Source organism: Macaca nemestrina, chromosome 15, assembly GCF_043159975.1.
Source record: "Macaca nemestrina isolate mMacNem1 chromosome 15, mMacNem.hap1, whole genome shotgun sequence".
NCBI lineage: Eukaryota > Metazoa > Chordata > Mammalia > Primates > Cercopithecidae > Macaca > Macaca nemestrina.
This window is the reverse complement of record NC_092139.1, coordinates 12,967,024-12,987,891: the sequence shown is the minus strand read 5'-3', so window position 1 is coordinate 12,987,891 and position 20,868 is coordinate 12,967,024. Positions and strand designations below refer to the sequence as shown.

The 20,868-nt window shown below is 47.8% G+C and overlaps 1 protein-coding gene across 2 annotated transcripts; it reads right to left on the bottom strand.

Annotated features, from left to right (window-relative positions):
* Nucleotides 1-1,536: 1,536 nt before the first annotated feature.
* Nucleotides 1,537-20,590, bottom strand: LOC105470666 (spalt like transcription factor 4). Of its 2 annotated transcripts, none has more exons than XM_024789394.2 (4): nt 20,405-20,590; nt 9,026-10,045; nt 6,535-6,815; nt 1,537-3,903 (listed from the first exon to the last, which is right to left on the bottom strand). In XM_024789394.2, exons 1-4 carry the CDS (start codon nt 20,532-20,534, stop codon nt 3,484-3,486), a joined length of 1,851 nt encoding a protein of 616 aa, XP_024645162.1. In that variant the 5' UTR covers nt 20,535-20,590; the 3' UTR covers nt 1,537-3,483. The 2 variants fall into 2 exon arrangements, with proteins under 2 accessions (XP_024645162.1, XP_011721145.2); XM_011722843.3 differs by having other exon boundaries at nt 7,715-10,045; nt 20,405-20,589.
* Nucleotides 20,591-20,868: the final 278 nt, after the last annotated feature.

The window sequence follows — 20,868 nt, the reverse complement described above, 5'->3', positions numbered from 1 at the left end:
AGAGTAAAAATTAGTATTACAATCTTATGGAACTATTGTTGTACATGTGGTCAGTAACTGACAAAACAAAGTTATGATCACACTATGTGGGTATAAGCTACCTGCATAGGTACAATCACAATCTACTCTTTAGAACTGACTTCAAAGATTAAGGCCGAGAGGAATGGTGCACACGCGCACGCGCGCGCGCACACACACACACACACACAGTGTTACAGAAAACAGCAAACACACATAAAAACAGTGATAATCTTTTTCCCTGATATCCCAAGTAGGAATTTACCCTGGAAATGAACTCAAGTGTAAGAAAAGAAATACCCCAAAGGCAATCAAAAACAAAATAAAAAAGCTCACGAGGCCAGGCACAGTGGCTCATGCCTGTAATCCCAGCACTCTGAGAGACCAAGGCCAGTGGATCACTTGAGGCCAGCCTGGGGAACATGGTGAGACCATCTCTGCCAAAAACAATTAGCTGGGAGTGATGGTGTGTGCCTGCTACTCTGCAGGTTGAGGTGGGAGGATCACTTGAGTCCAGGAGCTCAAGGCCACAGTCAGCTGTGATCATGCCACTATACTGCAGCCTGAGTGACAGGGAAGTTTATGGGTAAACACCAACAGTATTGTCAATAGATGACTAGACATCATTGTTACATAATTGCAGGTATGTTAAAGGGTTAACCGGAATTGGGTTTTACCTTGGAAAGATGTTTGAAGTATGTGAGAGGGGAGAAAACAGGCTGGGCAAGGTGGCTCGTGCCTGCAATCACAATACTTTGGGAAGCTGAGGCAGATGGATCACTTGAGGCCAGGAGTTCGAGACCAGCCTGGCCAACATGCTGAAACCCCATCTCTACTCAAAATACAAAAATTAGCCAGGTGTGGTGGCGGGCCCCTGTAATCCCAAGTGAGGAGGCTGAGGCAGGATAATTGCTTGAACCTGGGAGGCCGGAGGATGCAGTAAGCCAAGATCGAGCCAGTGCACTCCCTTGAGCCTGGGAGGTCAAGGCTGCAGTAAGCTGAGATCATACCACTGCACTCTAGCCTGGGTGAAAGAGTGAGACCCCGTCTTAAAAAAAGAAAAAACAGGCCGGGTATGGTGGCTCATGCCTGTAATCTCAGCACTTTGGGAGGCCGAGGTGGGCAGGTTCACCTCAGGTCGGGAGTTTAAGAACAGCCTGACCAACATAGTGAAACTCTGTCTCTATTAAAAATACAAAGTTAGCCGGGCGTGATGGTGCATGCCTGTAATCCCAGCTACTGGGAGGCCAAGGCAGGAGAATCACTGGAACCTGGGAGGCGGAGGTTACAGTGAGCCAAGATCATGCCATTGCCCTCCAGCGGCAACAAGAGGGAAACTGTCAAAAAAAAAAAAAAAAAAGAAAGAAAAGAAAAGTGAGGCAAGCATGGACATAACCACGTCTGCATCTTTTTGACTGTAGGAACAAGAGTGTCACGAGGCAGCTGGAAGTGATTGTCAAGTAAACATTCTCAGGTATAGAACAGAAAGTACCAGAAAAACTTCCATATACACCTGGGTGAGAAAAAAAAAACATTCAAAATTTATTTTCCAACAGACAGACAGCATCAGCAGGTACAACTACAGGGGTTTCTCTGTGGATCATACATTCACAAGGCATTATTAGCTCAACAGTGAGAAAGCCACTGGTGTGTTTTCTGTAACAATATCCACTTCACAGTGTAAACAGGTACTATTATCGTGTTCACTTACAATTCCAGAAGGAAAGGCACAACTTGGCAAAAAAAAAAAAGGGGGGGGAGGGAGGGGGCGGGATCCTAAAGTCAGGTGCAACGATGAAGAACAACACTTTGGCTATTCGTCTTGGATGCATATTTCCATCAGGACCTTCCACATAGAGGGGAAAGACTTTTCTCCCAGAAGTTAGTTTTTTTTCTTTCTTTCTCCCTTCTTGTTAAACCAAGAGCAATGTTTCGTTTGCTCAGTATCACGTATACAAAAGGAAACTACACAAAAAAAGGCGTCACAAAATCATCTTGAACGTTCACCTCTTCCCACCAATACATCAACTCTTAGGTTTTAGACAGGGCCTGGGAATACTTCAGCGGTCTTAAAACAGGAAAACAGACACTATGGCTACAAAAAATAAAAAATAAATGAGGTAGATAAATTAAAGCTTTCACACCCAGGACTTGCCTGTTCTAACTTCGTAGCCTTCATGAAATATTCAGCAAGAAAACAAACAAAACAAAAAATCTTCATAATTACTTGGCATAAGTCGCACCAAGGAAATTCAACAAAAACAATCAGTATGTGAACCTGTGATGGGAAACACGCCCTTCCACGAGTTTCTCCTCGAGCATGAAAACCCAGTTCTTCAATAGAGTAGGCACTGGCAAACTAAGTCACCTGAGATTCCCCGCTCAGGTGCCCACCTCTTCTGGGGTTCGGGAAGAGGAAGGCATCTAAGAGGTGTGGGGAAAACATTGGCACTCTCGGGGCTCCAACTGAACTTTATTTAAATAAGCAGCAACACATACATTGACTCCCTAAGGACTAACGTTAAGTCCATTTGAGGGCCTCCTACTTAAGGTTCTAAGGTTGAAGCAATTTTATAATTCTACAACCCTAGTTTGTTGTTGTTCCTTTTTTAAGTACATTCAAAAAAAACAAACAAGATGGGGACAGGATTGGGGCATATAAAACAGGTCCCTAAAGAGATGACAGACCTTGTCCTTTTACCCACGTCCAGTTACCATATAAGTATACAGTACCCCTCTCCCCTCAATTAGGCTGTGTAGTTGTCTTTTCCACTGTTGTTCAGTAAGTTCCAACAATTCTACCTTGAAATAGGTAAGTCTTTGGAAAAAGTCATTCTAGGTTGTACAAAGGTTCTATGTATACGTCTGTTACAAGTAACAAAGCTACTTTGCAAGACCCGCTTCTTTCCAAAATTGAAAAAAAAAAAAAAAAAAAAAAAAGTGCCAGGCATGGTAGCTCACACCTGTAATCCCAGCACTTTGGGAGGCCAAGACGGGTGGATCACGAGGTCAGGAGTTCGAGACCAGCCTGACCAACATGGTGAAACCCCATCTCTACTCAAAATACAAAAATTAGCCAGGCGTGGTGGCACGCGCCTATAATCCCAGCTACTCGGGAGGCTAAGGCAGGAGAATCACTTGAACCCGGGAAGGGGAGGTTGCAGTGAGCCGAGATCAATACCACTGCACTCCAGCCTGGGTGATAGAGCGAGACTCCATCTCAAAAAAAAACAGTCTGTATTTGTTTTGGTATGAATTTTTTTATTTTTTCAACTTTTTGCAAAGCAGCATAGCAACAATTGTGATTGTAGGACTTGCCTGAGGTTGTGGTCACAACCATCGTAAACATCATTTGCATATCAGTAAGAAAAAGAAAACAGGAGGAGATGAGTTCTTACAAAACAAAGCAGATTCTAGAGATTTCACGGTGTCTGCATTGCTCCTTCCACTCAAGTTCTCCCTTGCTTAGCTGACCGCAATCTTGTTTTCTTCTAGGAAGTGAGGAAACTGGTGTTTGGGAACGCCGTCAGTAGCACTTGGTTTTTCCACATCGGCACTGATACTCGATTGGGAGCCATCCATCTTGGAGACAGTGGCGTTACTCACAACGGAGGTGGCCCCCAAGGAAACAGGGAGGGTAGGAACCCCTCCACTCTGGATCACAGAGATCTCATTGGTCTTCACAGCCAGACCGCCATTGAGCATGCTGGTATACTGGTTCCACACCACAGGGTCCACATTCACCGAAGGGGCCAGGATTTCCTTGGGAAAGATTTCTGAGACTCTTTTTCCGTCCGTACCTAACAGAGCCATGGTGTTCTCGATGGCCAGCTTCCTTCCACGGCGGGCTGAGTTATTGTTCGCCCCGTGTGTCATGTAGTGAACCTACGGGAACAGGACAGAGAGGTTTTTATCAAAATAGAGATTTGAAGCTCACTGGCAAGCCAAGAATCAATCTGCATATGGATTTCATTCTACCCAGTGTTTTAACATATAGATGATCCTCGACTTACAGTGGGGTTATGCCCGGATAAACTCACTGAAAGTAGAAAATATTCTCAGTCTAAAATGCTTTTAATACACCTAACCAGCCAAACATCATAGCTCAGTTTAGCCTACCTCAAACACACTCAGAACATTTGCATTAGCTTACAGTTAGGCAAAATCATCTAATGCAAAGACTGTTTTATAATAAAGCATTGAAATAGCTCATGTAGGCATGGCACAGTGGCTCACGCCTGTAATCCCAGCACTTTGGGATGCCGAGGTGGGCAGATCACTTGAGGTCAGGAGTTCAAGACCAGCCTGGCCAACATGGTGAAACCCTGTCTATGAAAAATACAAAAATTAGCCGGGCATGGTGGCACATGCCTGTAATTCCAGCTACTCGGGAGGCTGAGGCACGAGAATCGCTTGAACCTAGGAGGCAAAGGTTGCAGTGAGCCAAGATCATGCCACTGCACTCCAGCCTGGGTGACAGAGCAAAAGACTCCGTCTCAAAAAAAAAAAAAAAAATTAGCTCATAGCTCATGTGATTGAATACTGTACTGAAAACTAGAAACAGAATGGTTGTATGGGTACCCAAAGTCTGATATCTATTGAATGCATCTCACTTTTGTACCATTCTAAATCAAACCATCTTAAGTCTGCACTTTATATTTAGAAAATCAGATTTCTTATATCACCTAATGAGCATTCCTCCCCAGAGCAACCAAGATGGGGTTATAGTCTCCAACTGTCTCTGCTCCACCAATCATGGGTGTACCTATGTGAAAACCTACTATATGCTGGGCATTGATCCAAGTGCCAGGGTTAACTTTTTTTTTTTTCCTTGAGTCTTAATCTGTCACCTAGGCTACAGTGCAGTGGCACGGTTCACTGCAGCCTCAACCTCCCAGGCTCAAGCGACCCACCCACCTCAGCTTCCTGAGTACCTGGGACTACAGGTGCACACCACCATGCCCTGCTAATTTATTTTTATTTGTAGAGACTGGATCTCCTTATGTTGCCCAAGCTGGTCTCGAACTCCTGGCCTCATGTGATCCTCCCACCTTGTCCTCCCAAAATGCTGGGATTACAGGCATGAGCCACCACACCCAGCCTAGAGTTCACATTTTTAAAATGCACAAACCTACACAGGTAATAAAACTGTAGAGTACACAACATGCACACCTGAGTAGAAGTAAAACGGGAAAATCTGAATATGCTGATTGTAACAATGTCAATATCTTGATTATGCTACAGTTTTGCAAAGTGCTACCAATGAGGAAAACTGGGCAAAGCATACAAGGACATCTCTGTATTACTTTTCAAAAGTACAGTGAAAATCTATACTTATTTAAGTAAAAATTTCAGTTAAAAACAATTTGTGGGCAGGGCGCAGTGGCTCACGCCTGTAATCCCAGTACTTGGGGAGGCCGAGGGGGGCAGATCACCTGAGGTCAGGAGTTCAAGACGAGCCTGGCCAACATGGTGAAACCCCATCTCTGCTAAAAAATATATAAAAATTAGCCGGGCATGATGGCGGGTGCCTGTAATTCCAGCTACTCGGGAGGCTGAAGCAGGAGAATTGCTTGAACTCGGGAGGCAGAGGGTTGCAATGAGCCGAGATTGTGCCATTGCACTCCAGCCTGCGTGACAGAGCAAAACAGACCATACCCTGATGCAGTTGATATCTAAATATATAGAACATCAATGTCTAATAATTGCTACAGAGAAAAATGTATCTGGCTGGGAAAGCTACAGAAGGCCATGGTGGAAATAGGATGCTATTTAATCTAGGGTGGTAGGCGAGGCTTCCGCTAAAGAAGGGACCTTATTAGCATCTGGCTGCTTTCCTTAATTATTTTTCCTGTCTGGCTTTCAAGTTCTGAAATCCTTTTCAGCTTCTTTTTTTTTTATTTATATGAATTTAATTTTTGTAGAGATGGCATCTTGCTATGTTGCCCAGGCTGGTCTTCAACTCCTGGGGTCAAGTGATCCTCCCACCACCACCTCCCAAAGTGCTGGGAGTACAGGCGTGAGCCACTGTGCCTAGCCCTTTTCAGCTTCGTAAGAGTTTAAAACTCTTAAGAGACAGGGTCTTACTCTCTTGCCCAGGCTAGAGTGCAGTGGTGTGATCACAGCTCACATTGCACCCTCGACATCGCAGGTTCAAGCAATCCTCCCACTTCAGCCTCCCAAGTAGCTGGGCCTACAGGCGCATGCCACCACGCCCAGCTAATTTTTATTTTGTAGTGACAGGGTCTCCTTATGTTACCTCCTCCCCGCTCAGCCTCCCAATTAGCTGGGACCCAAGCATGCAACACCACGCCCAACTGATTTTTGTTTTTTCTGTAAAGACATTGTCTCCCTGTTGCCCAGGCTGGTCTCAAACTCGTGGACTCAAGCAATCCTCCCACCTCGGCCTCCCAAAGGAGGAATGGAAGGATGGAAGAACTCATCACGGATTGTGCCAATAAGGAGAAGACACTCGGCGCCCAGCCCCCATCCTGCTGAAAGCCCACACAAACCCACCTTTAAGTTGCCTTTGGTGGTAAAAGCTCGCCCACAAATGTTGCACACAAAAGGCTTCTCTCCAGTGTGAGTCCGCTCGTGGATCTGAAGAGCGCTAGCAGACGAGAAGTTCTTCCCACACCGTGTGCAGCCATGTTGCTTGGCCTGTCGGCGTGGCTGGGCTGCTAACAAAGGGGTCATCCCTGGGGACAATGTTGAGGGTCCCACAAACGTGCCAGGAACTTCAACCTTGACATAGGTTGGCTGGGCTCGGATAAACGTGGAAGGGAGACTGCTCCGACCTAGTACACAGAGGGGAAAAAAGCCAGACCTTCATCATCCAACATTCATTCTTTCTCTTCAAAGCCAAAGAGATCTTTACAGATAACTGCCTGCTAGTTTGAGAGTCTGGAGCTGGCTTTGTAAGAAATTAACACCTTGAAAGCACCTTAACAGAAATTAACACCTTCCTTTGAATTGTTTATCTGCACAAAGAAGAAAGCCTCAAATGCTTGGGAAAAGGTACCACTTTGGGTTTTTTTTTAAGGTATGGGCAACATATAAACACATATCTAATTTAAGTTCAAATTTCTACATAAGAAACTACCTTTAAAGTATATGCCCAGACACCATCTTTCTTTGATTCTATGATACAGCTTTTCCCTTATTTTACCATTAATGACATCAACAGTCACCTCTCAGTAGATACGGGCATTTAAAATGGGTTCATCTTTCCCTGCTTCAAGAGCGGTTAATTTGTGAATATTACATCAGGCAGTGGGGCCTCAGAGTCAGGGAACCATGGCTTATTTCAGTGGTCAAAAAGCAGTGGCCACTTCCTCAAACATACTCTTAAGACACCCGTATACAGAATCAGTGTGGAGAAACAAAAAGAAAAAAACTATAACAAAATAGAAAGACTACCCCTACGTCCCAAGGGGCTCAAAGACAAAAATAAAAACCAACAAAAAAGGTATGCTGTCCATACCCATTTTGCATTGACCACCATAAACAAAAAGCATGTTCGTTACTAGGATAGTGGCAGTTACTATTGCCCTCTCCCCAGAAGCACAGAAAAGCTAATTGCCCTATAGAAGGGGCTGCTTCAAGTCATACTCTCCGTTTGTAAAGTTCAACCCAGGTTCCTTTTTGATGACCTTGAGCCCAAAATGGACATAAGTTAAATCCAAAGCTCTATCACCTTCCATCTCAGTGCGGCTGTTCTCGGAGCTCTCTGCTTTGCTCCCAGCATCGGGAGACTTTGACTTGATGCTTTCGGCTTGACTATTGGCCGGGGAGAGTGCCTGGAAGGATGTGGTTTCCAGGATGTCTGGGCTTCGGCTCTGATACTCCTGGTCTCCCATCAGCGAGGACGAGTCGTTGGTCAAGCCGTCGCTCTCCACGGAACCATTTTCTCTGCTGCCCTGGCGCTGCAGGTTAAAAGGGGCAGGACCCACTTTCCCTGGGGCATCTAAGGAAGCCATCATGGCAAACCCTAGCGTGGGTGATGCCGAGTGGATGCTGGGAAGAGGCGTGGGGACCTTCGAGGAGCTGCTGGGAGCCTCCTGGGAGCTGACTTCCTCTAAATCGATGCTTTCGATGACATCATCATGGCAGATGGCGCCGATGCTGCCGTTCTCACCCACCGTCATTGGCTCAGAACCCGGAAAGTCACAGGGATTCTCTGGCAGGGGCGTGTTGGGAATCTGACCGCCCATGTGCATCCGAATATGCTGCTGCAGCATCACGGCGTTGGTGAACTTCTTCTGGCAGATGGGGCATGAATGCTGCGTCTTAATGGACGTGTTGGTTCGGTGAACCCCGAGGTGTGTCTTCAGGTTACCTTTGGTAGAAAAAGCTCGGCCACAGATCTTACACTGGAACGGTCTCTCCCCGGTGTGGGTGCGATAATGCATCTTGAGGGAGCTCTGGCAGCTTAAGACTCGGTGGCAAATGAGACATTCGTTGGGATCAGTGGTGGCCTTGTCAATGTTCTCCACCAGCTGCTGCAATTTCAGAGTCTCTGACCCTGGCTCAGGGGTCCCACTCCCTTGGAAGCCACCAGCCCTTGGGGAATTATGGTTTGGTCCCACCCCAGGGAGTGTGGGTCCACCCTCACTTTCTGGAGAAGGCCCAGGCTGCAGGTCACCGGGCAAGGGGCCACCCGTGAGGTCCTTGGGATTAGTCCCCGAAGAGAGATTCTGAGGTAGCCCTACAGAGGTGGTTACAAGGACAGGTTTGCTGTCTAAGGAAAGACTCGATTCATCTATGGGGTCAGGTACAGAGAGTGCATAGGGGATGCCATTGCCAGCCGCCACTTTGTCCTGGAACTCGGCAAACAGCTGGGGGTTTGCCTTCACCTGGGGATGTCGGTGAAAGTGCACCTTGAGGTTGCCCTTGGTGGTGAAGCGATGACCACAGACAGAGCACACGAAGGGTCTCTCTCCAGTGTGGGAGCGGAGGTGGATCTGCAAGGAGCTATCAGTCCCAAAAACCTTGCTACAGTACTTACACTTGTGCTTGTAGAGGACCGCCTCATCTTTGGGTTTGACATCCACCGCGGAGATGTTCGGGGGCTTCCCCTTCCCTTTCTTGGATGTGTCTAGCGTCACAGTGGAGAAAGGGCTCTGGAAGAGCACCGAGCCCGGGGCCTGAGGAAGCAAAGCACTCGGGAGGCGGGACATGACGTTCGGGAGTACCCGGGTCCCATCCGGCTTCAGAGCGAAGGGCGCCAGCCCTGGGGACAGGGAGCTGGTGGCAGAAGGGATGTTGGCATGAGGTAGCTTGGCTTGTTTCAAGGCATCCAGAGACAGACCTTGGCTTCCAGCTTTCTGGCTGAGCAAAGCCACAGCTGCAGAAACCTGCTGAGACATGTGGCTGCCCAAGGTCTTCAGAGTGTCAGCCCCTGCCCCACTCGAGTGGAGGGCGTGGGAGGCCCACATGTTCACCTGGATGCGGATCTGCTCGGTGAGCTGGATCTGCTGTAGCTGCTGCTGCTGCAGACACAAGATCTGCTCGAGGACCCACGGGATGCTGTTGGCGCCAGGCACGGGGGCAGGGAGTGCATCCGCGCTCCGCTGATTCACCGCCACCTTGGTGCCCCGTAGTGCCTGCAAGGTCACGTTAGTGTTGGCCACTTTGCCTTTGGCTAAATAGCTTATGTCCTGGGGGGTGGGTGGCAGGGCTGTCTCCGTCTTTAGGTACACCACAGACTCCGCGCCCGGCTTCTCCTTCACGTCCTCTGAGCTGCCGCCATTCTCCCTGTGACCGTCCTTACTGCTGGGGCTGGCAGGCTGGTGGCTCAGTACAGCTCTGGAGAAGTCTTCTGAAGGCACCGGCCCCTCGCTGTCATTCATGATGAGGACAGGTGGATTTTTAGTGCAATTTTTCTTATGTTCCAGGAACTCAGAGACGCTGAAGAACTCTGCACAGCATTTCTCACAGACGTGTGTCTCCTCCCGACGAAGCCGCTTTACTGTGGCTTCGTCCTCACTTGCCACCTCGTCATTCCCCGGGTGGTTCACTGGAGCACCTATAACAAGACAGAGAAAGCTAAGGACTCTGCCCAAGTAAAAGATATGGGGGGAGCTGGGCACAGTGGCTCACGTCAATCATCACAGCACTTTGATTTTTTGTTTTGTTTTTTTGAGACGGAGTCTCGGTCTGTCGCCCGGGCTGGAGTGCAGTGGCCGGATCTCAGCTCACTGCAAGCTCCGCCTCCCAGGTTTACGCCATTCTCCTGCCTCAGCCTCCCGAGTAGCTGGGACTACAGGCGCCTGCCACCTCGCCCGGCTAGTTTTTTGTATTTTTTTTTTAGTAGAGACGGGGTTTCACGGTGTTAGCCAGGATGGTCTCGATCTCCTGACCTCGTGATCCGCCCGTCTCGGCCTCCCAAAGTGCTGGGATTACAGGCTTGAGCCACCGCGCCCGGCCCATCACAGCACTTTGAGAGGCTGAGGTGGGCAGATCACCTGAGGTTGGGAATTCAAGACCAGTCTGGTCAATATGGTGAGACCCTGTCTCTACTAAAAACAGAAAAATCAGCCAGTCATGGTGGTAGACTCCTGTAGTCCCAGCTACTCGGGAGGCTGAGGCACAAGAATTGCTTGAACTCAGGAGGCGGAGGTTGCAGTGAACCGAGATCGCGCCATTGCACTCCAGCCTGGGCAACAGACTTTTTTTGAGACTCTGTCTCAAAAAAAAAAAACACACACTGATCCCTGAATTTCTTTTGTAACTGGGGCTTATTTACTTTAGGGTTAGTGCCAGCCTACACATTGCAACTCCGAACTTGGGACTACGTTTTAGCCAGATGCCGGCGTCCTTTACACAAGACGCCTGGCGGAGACTACTTCACTGTTCTCACCTCCCCGCTGTCCTCTCCGGTATACCCCATCGCCAAGATATCAATGGAGCCTGGGGCCACAGGACAAAGACAGGCATACCTCAGACCCAGCAGCTGAGCCTAGGAATCTAAACCACAGAAGACATTCACACAAGCCTACAATGATCTGGGTTTTTTTGTTTTGTCAGAAACGTTCACAGCAGCAAAGAAGTAAATTTTTGCCCACCCACCCATAGTGTAAGAAGTATGCAGAATTTCTGTATGCCATAGAAATTAAGTGAAAGAAATGGGTTGCGCAACAATATGTACAACATGACCATTTTGCTTAAAACAAAACCTGTGTTTGAAATGTACAAACATGGCTGGGTGCAGTGGCTCACACCAGTCATCCCCGCACTTTGAGGTCACTTTTGAGAGGCCAGGAGTTCAAAACCAGCAACACAGCGAGACCCTGTCTCTACAAAAAAATAAGAAGATAAAAACAGCTGACCATGGCGGTGTCCATGTATATAGTTCAAGCTACTCAGGAGGCTGAGGCAAGAGAATTGCTTGAGCTTGGGAAGTCAAGTCACTCCAGCCCGGGTGACAGAGTGAGACCCTGTCTGAAAACAAAACAAACAAACAAAGTACAAATGCACAAGGAAAAGGCCAGGAAGGGCTGGAGTGCAGTGGTCCAATCTTGGCTCACTAACCTCCGCCTCCTGGATTCAGTTGTTATTATATTAACAACTCTGTAATTCTCATGCCTCAGTCTCCTGGGAAGCTGGGATTACAGGCGCCCGCCACCACGCCTGGCTAATTTTTGTATTTTTAGTAGAGATGGGGTTTCACCATGTTGGCCAGGCTGGTCTTGAACTCCTGGGTTCAAGTGATCCGTCTGCCTCAGCCTCCCAAAGTGCTGGGATTACAGGCATGAGCCACTGCATCCGGCCAAATCCATGGACTTTTGACAGCACAGTCCACCAACGGGTTTCCAGGAAAGACTGATCTTGAAGCATGGCCTTAGCAAACTGGTTTAATCTTTACTTATTTCAGACTGGGTCACAATATGAAGTCTTGCAAGGTATGTGTAGGCTGGGGGTGGGTCAGGGGAAGAGACAACAGCCATGAGCAGGTCTGGCCTGCCAGAGTTAAGAAAGCTGGCCAGGGCCAACCTGGCCTTGCCTACCAATAACAGGTAGTTATTGATAGGCAAGTGGGTTCATCCCTAAGAATGCCTACTGAGCACACATAATCACGAGATGACAACCTCGTGATTAGATGATTAGATGCCTGGATTTACTGATTCAACCAGGACTGAGGAGAATGATGCCTTACAATAAAACAATGTAATGCCTCTCATTCCACAATACTGACCTCCTACTGTGTGCAAAGCAGGGGTTGGGGGCCCAATGGGTGAAAAGATGAGCCCCATTATCTTCCTATAATTCAGATTTTGTACCCACAGATGCCCACACTGTAATCATTCAATCCTATTACATATCAGCTCCATTTAAAGATGAGAAAAAGGCCAGGCGCAGTGGCTCACACCTGTGATCCCAGTACTTTGGGAGGCTGAGGCAGGCGATCACCTGAGGCCGGGAGTTCGAAACCAGCCTGATCAACATGGTGAAACTCCATCTCTACTAAAAATACAAACTTAGCCCAGCGTGGTGGCGCATGCTTGTAATCCCAGCTACTCAGGAGGCTGAGACAGGAGAATCACTTGAACCCGGGAGGCGGAGGTTGCAGTGAGCTGAGACTGCGCCGTTGTACTCCAGCCTGGGCAATAAGAGTGAAACTCCATCTCAAAAAAAATAAATAAATAAACAATGAAAAAATAAAGATGTGAAAAACAGAGACTCTGAGAAATGATGTTACTTGTGCAACATAACAGAAGTTATTGACAGATAACTTTTGAGCACTTACTTTGTATGCGGCCAGGTATGATTCTAAACAATGTATGTTATTATATTAACAACTCTGTAATAGAAACTATTACCCTATTTGACAGAAGGGGAAACTGAGGCACAGAGGACATGAACTTGCCCAAAGTAACATGTCAAGTAAACCGCAGAGCCAGTATTAAACCCCAGACATGCAGTTCTCACACCCTCTATTGGAACCCTTCATTTGTACCCTTCTGATCATGTTTCTTCTGTTAAGACTGCAACTCTCTTTCCTCTCAGATGTTAAGGTGGGACAGGAGAGCCTGGGAGGTTGCCTTGGTTAGGAAGGGGTGGGAGTAGACCACCCATTCCTGTCTTATTTCTAGGACTTCCAGAAGTTGCTCTGAAAGTGTTAGGATGCAGTGCAATGCTGCCACTTCCAGGTAGAGTTCCAGTAGCAGATACCAGCACAAACTCTCCTTAAGCCACAATACCGCTGCGAATCTGCCTCATTTCAATGATCAAGATAAAAATGCTCGTCAATTCCCAGAACCCTGGCAACTGTTTATCTGGGAACCACCAACTCTCAGATAAATAGTATCTATCTGTATGATTTCCCAAGACTGGAAACCAGCACTAAGTGGGAGTGTTAGGTGGCACAATCTTTCTAGAAAAGCAATTTTGACAATTATGTGTCAAGAATGTTAAGTGAAACTTTTTTAAAACAGTTTCTCTTCTCAGGGAAGGAAATACGTATTACTGGTAGGAGTGTATAGATGGATACAGCTCTTTCAGCAAGTCTTCTGGCAACATCTTCATTTTAGTACAATTTTCCTTTGACCCAGCAATTCCTGTTTTAGGAATTTCCTCGATATTCCTGCAAGGATTTAGGATAATGCTGCAAGGATTTAGGATATTCCTTGCAGCATTTCTCATGTTAACAGACAGCAACAAAAATGGATGCACCTTGGTCGTCAGTAAGATTTGGGTTAAATAAATTAGGGTGTAGAAAAAGCAAACACTTTATAGCCTCCAGAAATAAAGGAGACCAAGGCTGGGCACAGTGACTCACACCTGTAATCCCAGCACTTTGGAAGTCAAGGTGGGTGGATCACTTGGGTTCAGGAGTTTGAGACCAGCCTGGCCAACGTGGTGAAACCCTGTCTCTACTAAAAATAAAAAAGTTAGCCAGGCGTGATGGCGTGCGTATCGCTGTAACCCCAGCTACTCGGGAGGCTGAGTTGGGAGAATTGCTTGAACCAGGACCCAGGAGGCGGACGTTGCAGTGAGCCAAGATTGTGCCACCGCACTCCAGCCGGGGCAACAGAGCAAGACTGTCTCTCAAAAAAAAAAAAAAAAAAAAAAAAAAACCTTCAATAAAGCCCTTGCAAAAACATTTACCACTCCATTCTGCTTTTTAGAGGCCAAAAGCTAACCACCACCAACCTCTCCAAGCAAGAACAAAAACATACTTCATACTCTTACACCTTAAGGTACCTTGTCTTACACCTTGTCCAGCCCAGGTCCAGGCCAGCTTTGAATTCAACCCAACACAAATTCATAAACCTTCTTAAAACGTAAGATAGTTTTACAATTTGTTTTAAGCTCATCAGCTATCATTAGTGTCCATGTCTTTTATGTGTGGCCCAAGATAATAATTCTTCTAATGTGGCCCAGAGAAACCAAAAGATTAGACACCCTTGCCTTAAGTCACTTTTCTGAGACGGAGTCTCGCTCTGTCGCCCAGCCTGGAGCGCAGTGGTGCAATCTTGGCTCACTGCAAGCTCTGCCTCCCGGGTTCACGCCATTCTCCTGCCTCAGCCTCCTAAGTAGCCACCACCACGCCCGGCTAATTTTTTGTATTTTTAGTAGAGACGGGGTTTCACCGTGTTAGCCAGGATGGTCTCGATCTCCTGTCCTCGTGATCCGCCCGCCTCAGACTCCCAGTGCTGGGATGACAAGCGTGAGCCACCACGCCCAGCCCAGTCACTTATCTTCATAGCCACATAATCAAACAAGCTCCTTTGTTTCTATTTTGCAGATGTGGAAAACAGGCTCAGAACTAAGTGGCTCAAGATGACATACCGCTTGCTAGTTAGAAGATAGAGGTGACTTAAATACTATTTAACGGCACTAAAATGAGTGGCCCAATTCCTAATGGTTTCTTCTAGAGCAGTCTCTCCCCTCTATGGGAGAAACTTTTTCATCTTGCCCCTCTATGGAGGCTTTTAAGTTATTTTTCCCTAATAGCTCCCCCCTTATAAAGTTCTAACATCACAAACATATTATATACATTTACATCCTTTGGAAGGACGTATTACAAACCACTGTAATATCAATAAAATGTTTTCATAGCATTGGTGAAAATATCACCAATGTGAAATGTATCACATGTGAAAATATATATGTCATGAGAAATTATCACATGAAAAGATACATGTTCTGTTTAACACAGGCATTTTTAAACAGGGGGTCTATGAAATTAGATAAGAAAAAAATACTAATTTTCACTTAGCTGAACTAAAATTCAACATTTCGTTCAATGATGAATATAAGGAACATACCACAGTGGTATTAATAGTTGTGACTTTGTCATCAGTGGAGACCACAAATATTTTCATACAGTGTTACAAGTTGTTACAACTTGGAAATTCTTGTTATCTGACGGGCTATTAGATCTTGTTATTTATTGTATTAATAAAGTAGCTGATATTACTAAGTGAAAATGTTTTCATTTTTGATGACTATATTTCAATGTAATTTATTTCTTTGGTCATCTATGTATTTTATACATTACACCGAGAAGGGATCTACGGCACAAAAAAGGTTAAGCTCCCTCCCCTAGAAGGATCCAGCAGTTCCCAAGAGTGATTTACAGCCTGAATACCAGCTTGCCTTTGCTGTATACACAAGCTCGCCTCTTCTGTAGCCTCCACCAGCAACATCCCACTTGAGTCTTAAAACAGGAGCAGCTCTGTTTGCTTGTGCAGTAAAAAGTGCTCCTACATCCAGGCTGCCACTGGTAAATACCGAAACTGTATTTGCCAAGGAGTAAGAAGATTCTGTTATGAACAATTGCTGGACATGCTTAAGTTAACCCCAAAGGAAAAAAAGCAAAGTTCAGAGGGATTACACAGCAACTAGTTCTTCCATTTCTCCACCCCACCCCCACCCCGAATTTTAGGAATGTTATCTTGCAGCATCTAGTTATCCAATAAGTTGGAAGAATGCAGTAAACCCAGCAGGGGTCTTAGATTCAATCACTGCCAAATGGATAGAAAATACTCTTACTATTGTATAGGAAGAAAGTTCATCTACTAGTGACCAATCAAATTCTGGAGACACTGAAATGCTTAAAAGTAAAACCCGTATATCTTGATAAAAGCATTATGACTCAAGCTTATCTTTTTTTCATTCCTACATTTAAAGAACTACAATGAGTAGATTATGTAAAGCACACATCTTCTACCCTCCCCCACCCCCAGGATAATTGCTTACCAAAAAACAAAAGGAAATTATGTGCCTTCTTAAGTATTTAACCAGTTGAAAGAAAAGTGCCTCTTTAGCAGTTTAATTTTAGCAGTCAAAAAGCCTTCAACTCAAGTCATAGAAGGCAAATTAGACTTTAAGTTTCTACCTAGTTAACATCTAAAAAAGGCAAAGTTTCAAACAGCCTTGAACCAAAACTCAGGGATTCTGCTGGAGAGGAAAAAAAAAGAGTAAATGGCTCAAAGAAAGTTTCCTAGGCACTAAGGCGTGTGACCTCTTTTTGCTTCCAAGGTTAGGGAAGTGTCCCACTCTGCCCCAACTAGAGATCAGGCAAGTTTGTAAACTCCATCAGGGCAGGGGTTTTTGTTGCCTGTCTCCAGAGTCCCCCTGAACAAAACCTGACACAGACATACAATTCGCTGGGGCGGGGATTGGGGGGGATTGCGGTGACTGGCGATGCAGTTCTTATCTGGATTTAGTGGCTTTTAAGAATGTTTAGACATTTAAAAAAATAGTCAAAAGTACTGTAGGCTAAAGGTGATGAGGAAGAGAGAACTTCTGGAAGTCTTTTCGCCATTCATTTTTCCAGGGTAGTACAACCCAGAGAAGCCAACCAAACTCCAACTTTGTTTTATTTCTGGGACCTCTTCATCTAAACCACGTGAAGACACATCCCAACATTTAAGATGGCAGAATAGAAGCCACCAAACCCAACCCGCCAAGCACCAATCATGGCTCCCTTGTCAAAGATGCCAAAAAGAAAATCTCATCAAATCACCAACTGGCCTAAGGCTATTTAAAAAAAAAAAAAAAACAGTTCCTTGAACTCTGGGGCGAGGTAGAACAAGGCACCATGGAACATCAAGCAGGACAAGACACCACAGGCAAAGCCATTTCAAACAGGTGCTGCAATTTAAAATGAGTAAAAATATGACTATCAATTTTGGTCTTTAATTTCTTGAATTCAAGATAGCGCACTCAAGTCCCCAGCCAGGTGTCTGGCGGGCAGCACACTGCCGTTTCTGCTAAATTGTCTCAACTGGCAGCTCAACACCATCTTGACACAATAAACACAAATAAAAACATTTTGGTATTTTGAACAAAATTAGTACTGATCACATTCCCAATTCATAGTAGCCCTTCTACAGTTGAAATTATCTAAACAGGGCATTTTATCACCACTATATAGAGGAGGAGCCCAAAAACTCAGAGAAAAAAAACACCAAGCTGGCTTCAAGGTTACACAGCTGAAAGTCACACAGCCACACTGGAATGCGGATCCCATTCTAAAACCTGACTTCCTAGGCATCAACGTAAACTTCACATTTTAAAAAAAGGAAATGCTAACTGCCTTCTGCCTCCCAAGATGGTTCCCCAACCCACAGCCCAGGAGGAAACTCACTAACAGCAGCACGAATGACAAAGTATCATTTGCTTGTGCACTGCACATTTGTATTCAACAAAAGGAGCTGTTTGGCAAATTGTAGCTTCTCTCCCTATGGGAAACCCAGATGAAATCTAACTCTTAGAAAGCTGGCCTGAAACGTTAACTAACCTCAAAATCCTTCTAGCCAGCCTGGGTCATTTTGGTGAGTAATTGGAAATAGGAAGTCGTTCGAAACTTGGGAATCCTAATCGTTGATGTTTGTAATCCAGTTTAGCACAAAGGGCATTTGAAACTCTTTTGAGAAAATGCTAATTTTTCCTGTATGTAGTGTTAGCCCCGCGACCACCTGCAGATTTTTTGATCTGTTAATTGATCGCCAGACGTCATTTTCCTCCCTCGAAAACTGTATTCTCGAATGGCTTTGCAAAATAAGACCAGCTCAATCTGCATTCTAAAAAATCACGTGAGACATATACATCCAAGTTAGGTATATATGTCTGAATTATATATCTAACTATATAATTTTAGGCAGATCAAATGCAAACAACCCAAACGCAGCCATTACAAACGCACTGCTTGGGAAAACAACCTTCTGTCCCAAGGAAGATATTGGAGGCTCTGCAAACACATTCTAGCCGCCAGGAGTTATTACCAAGAATTCCAGACTTGGCAAAGAACAGCGGGCACAGACGGCGATCACGCAGGCGACCGGCACGAATCCCCTGGGGTGCCTCCTTGGCCCAGCCCAGTACTCTCCATTCACCCCCGCAACCGGTCCCATCCACCAGGTGTGAGCCAGCACCTGCGAAGGGACCCCGCCTCCCAGCAAAGGGCTATGCTTCAAGCTGGGCCTCCAGGGGGCGCCCGCGCGCAGGCCGGGTGGGCTGTCCGCGACAACCCTGGTGATCAATAGCCAACTCCCCTCCCTCCCAAATCGCAGTGGCAGCGCACGGCCAGGCCTGAGGTCTTAGTTCAGCTCAGGTTGACTCTGATTCCAAACTCCAACATCGTTAATTTCAGAAGCCCTCCCGTAACAAGCTTCCCTCCCTAAAGGTGCCAAACACCACCAAAAGCCCCACGTGTGTGCGCCCACCCAAAATGAAGGGGGAAGGGGAGGTCAGCGTAGGACCAGGGGAGGGGTCAGAGCCAGGAGCTCGCCCCTCCTCTCCGAAGGAAGCAGGCGGGCTGAGGGTTAACCCTTTTGTTCCAGGTGGGCCAGGCCACGAAGCCTTCACGCTCCCCTCAACCCCCACCCCACCCCGCCCCCAACCAAGGCACAAAGAGAGTCCCTCCAGGCGCCTGGGACCTCGGGTGCGCGTTGCGCTGACCACCCGGCGCCCCGAAAACGCCCAGCCGTCCCCTCCGTCAAGTCGATCCTTTTAATTTGCCCTGGAAAAATGTTAAACGGGGGATTCTATTGACCTATTATAAACTTGGGAAATGTATTACATTCGGTCTCCGACAAAAAGGGTGGAGGGTACGGAAGCCAAAAAGTGGCGACCGTCTTCTCGGGAAACCCCGGGCATCAGAAATAGGCTCTGAGAGTCCTCGGGGTTACCGCGCACACCCGTCTGCTGCAGGGAAATTAGAAAGCAGGCGGGGAGCGCAGCGACGAACAAGGCCAGAGAGGAGGCTACAAATCCCCCCTCCCCCCACGCGCACGCTAAAAACTTATCAGGCGACAATTTGGCGGGCCGGGATGGAGACGAGATAGTGGGAAACCGCCTCGCTCCTAAAACCTCTGCGGTGAAGTGATGAAGTGGGAACAGAGTTGGCCCCGCCGCTCCCGGCGCGGCTGGAGTCCCGAACTCCCCTCGATCCGGGAAACGCTGGCCGCGGAAGCGTGGGCCGGGTCCGCCGCGGGAGTTCGCCCTGGCCCCCCACCTCTCCCCTTTCACACCAGGGCGCAAATGTGGAAAGCCGAGCGCTCCAGAAAAGCCACGCAAAACGGGAGGCCGGTGCACCCCAGCGGGGCTGCCGCGCGTCCGCCACCCCGGCCACTGGGGGCTCGCACCCTCCTGCTTGCCGCGGTTATTTTTAGGAAGTCGGAAATCAAAGATGGCTGGAGGTCAGGCCCCGAAAGGTTAGGGCGAAGATCCGCAGGCGGCGCAGCCCGGGCAGAAAAGGCGAAAACCAAAAAAGAAAAAAATTTTAAAGGGAAACATTGAGCCCTCCTCCCCCACCTCTCCGTTCCCTCCAATGCCCTGCGCAGCGCGGGTGGCCCGCACCCCAGCTCCTGAGGGTGGGAGAGGTCGCGCCCCCTCCCCCCACTTGGCCCGGGAGGGGCGCGTGCAACAGATCGTCCTCCTCCGGGGGGTCTTCCAGGGGTGCGCCCCTCCTCCAGCCTCCAAGAAAAGCCCCCACGGGCTGGTGGAGAGGGTGAGGATCCCCCGAGGTTCTTTCTTTTGAGAGCGACGCGAGGGAGGGGGACCTAAGTTACAAGAGAGGGGGGGAACACCAGTGAGGGGAGTGGGACCAGTTAAGTGAGGGGCAGAGGACAAGGAGAAGGGAACCTTTCGGGAGCGAGGAGAACGGAGGAGCGAGTGGGGGTCAATTTTACAATAAGGGGAGAAAGCTGGGGGTGAAACTTAACACAAGAGGGGAAAAGAAAAAAGTGTGAAACGTGCAAAAGGCGGGGTGGTGGGGAGAGGAGGCGACCTCTCCTCCCGGGCACTGAGCCCCCAAATCTCGGTTCCTGAATTTGCGCTGGACGCCGCCCGCTCCCCGAAGCCCGCGCCCTCGAGGATCCCGCGTACGTCCGGGAAGCTCCCCTCCCCGGGCGGGCGCCCCAGCCCCACTCACCCAGCTCCCCCGCCGCGGGCGCCGCTGGGGCCGCATCTGCAAACTCCGGGGTCGGCTGCTGCGGCTGCTGCTCGCCCTGGTCCTCCTCCGAGTTGATGTGCTGGGGTTTCGCCTGCTTGCGCCTCGACATGGTGCGAGCATCGGGGCGCCGGGAGAGCCGCAGTTATTTGCCCTCTCCGCCACAAATTCCTGGAGTTGGGAAATTTACCCCCCTTCGGCCGGAACGCGCATGTCCCAGTAATTATTATTATCAATAATGCATTGCGATTTATCATGAGCCCTGACAGCTGATTGGCCTGGGTCCAAGACCTCAGAGATCATTTAAATAAGCCCTCATTGATCAGGGAGGGGCGAGGCATTCTGGGCTTTGTAGTCCGGGCCTACTTGTGACAAAGGCGTGTTCATCAGGGGAGCGCAGCTAATTAGCATCCGGGCTCAGATTGGCTGGGGCGGAGACGAAATCA

What these genes read in the sequence shown, in the direction of transcription:
- LOC105470666 (XM_011722843.3), bottom strand. Translation starts at nt 20,534, where the DNA reads ATGTCGAGGCGCAAGCAGGCGAAACCCCAGCACATCAACTCGGAGGAG. An exon ending in CAGCCGCACTGAGATGGAAG is followed by an intron (nt 6,816 to 7,714) that starts GTGATAGAGCTT and finishes TCTGTGTACTAG; the next exon opens with GTCGGAGCAGTCTCCCTTCC. An exon ending in CCACCAAAGGCAACTTAAAG is followed by an intron (nt 3,904 to 6,534) that starts GTGGGTTTGTGT and finishes CTGTTCCCGTAG; the next exon opens with GTTCACTACATGACACACGG.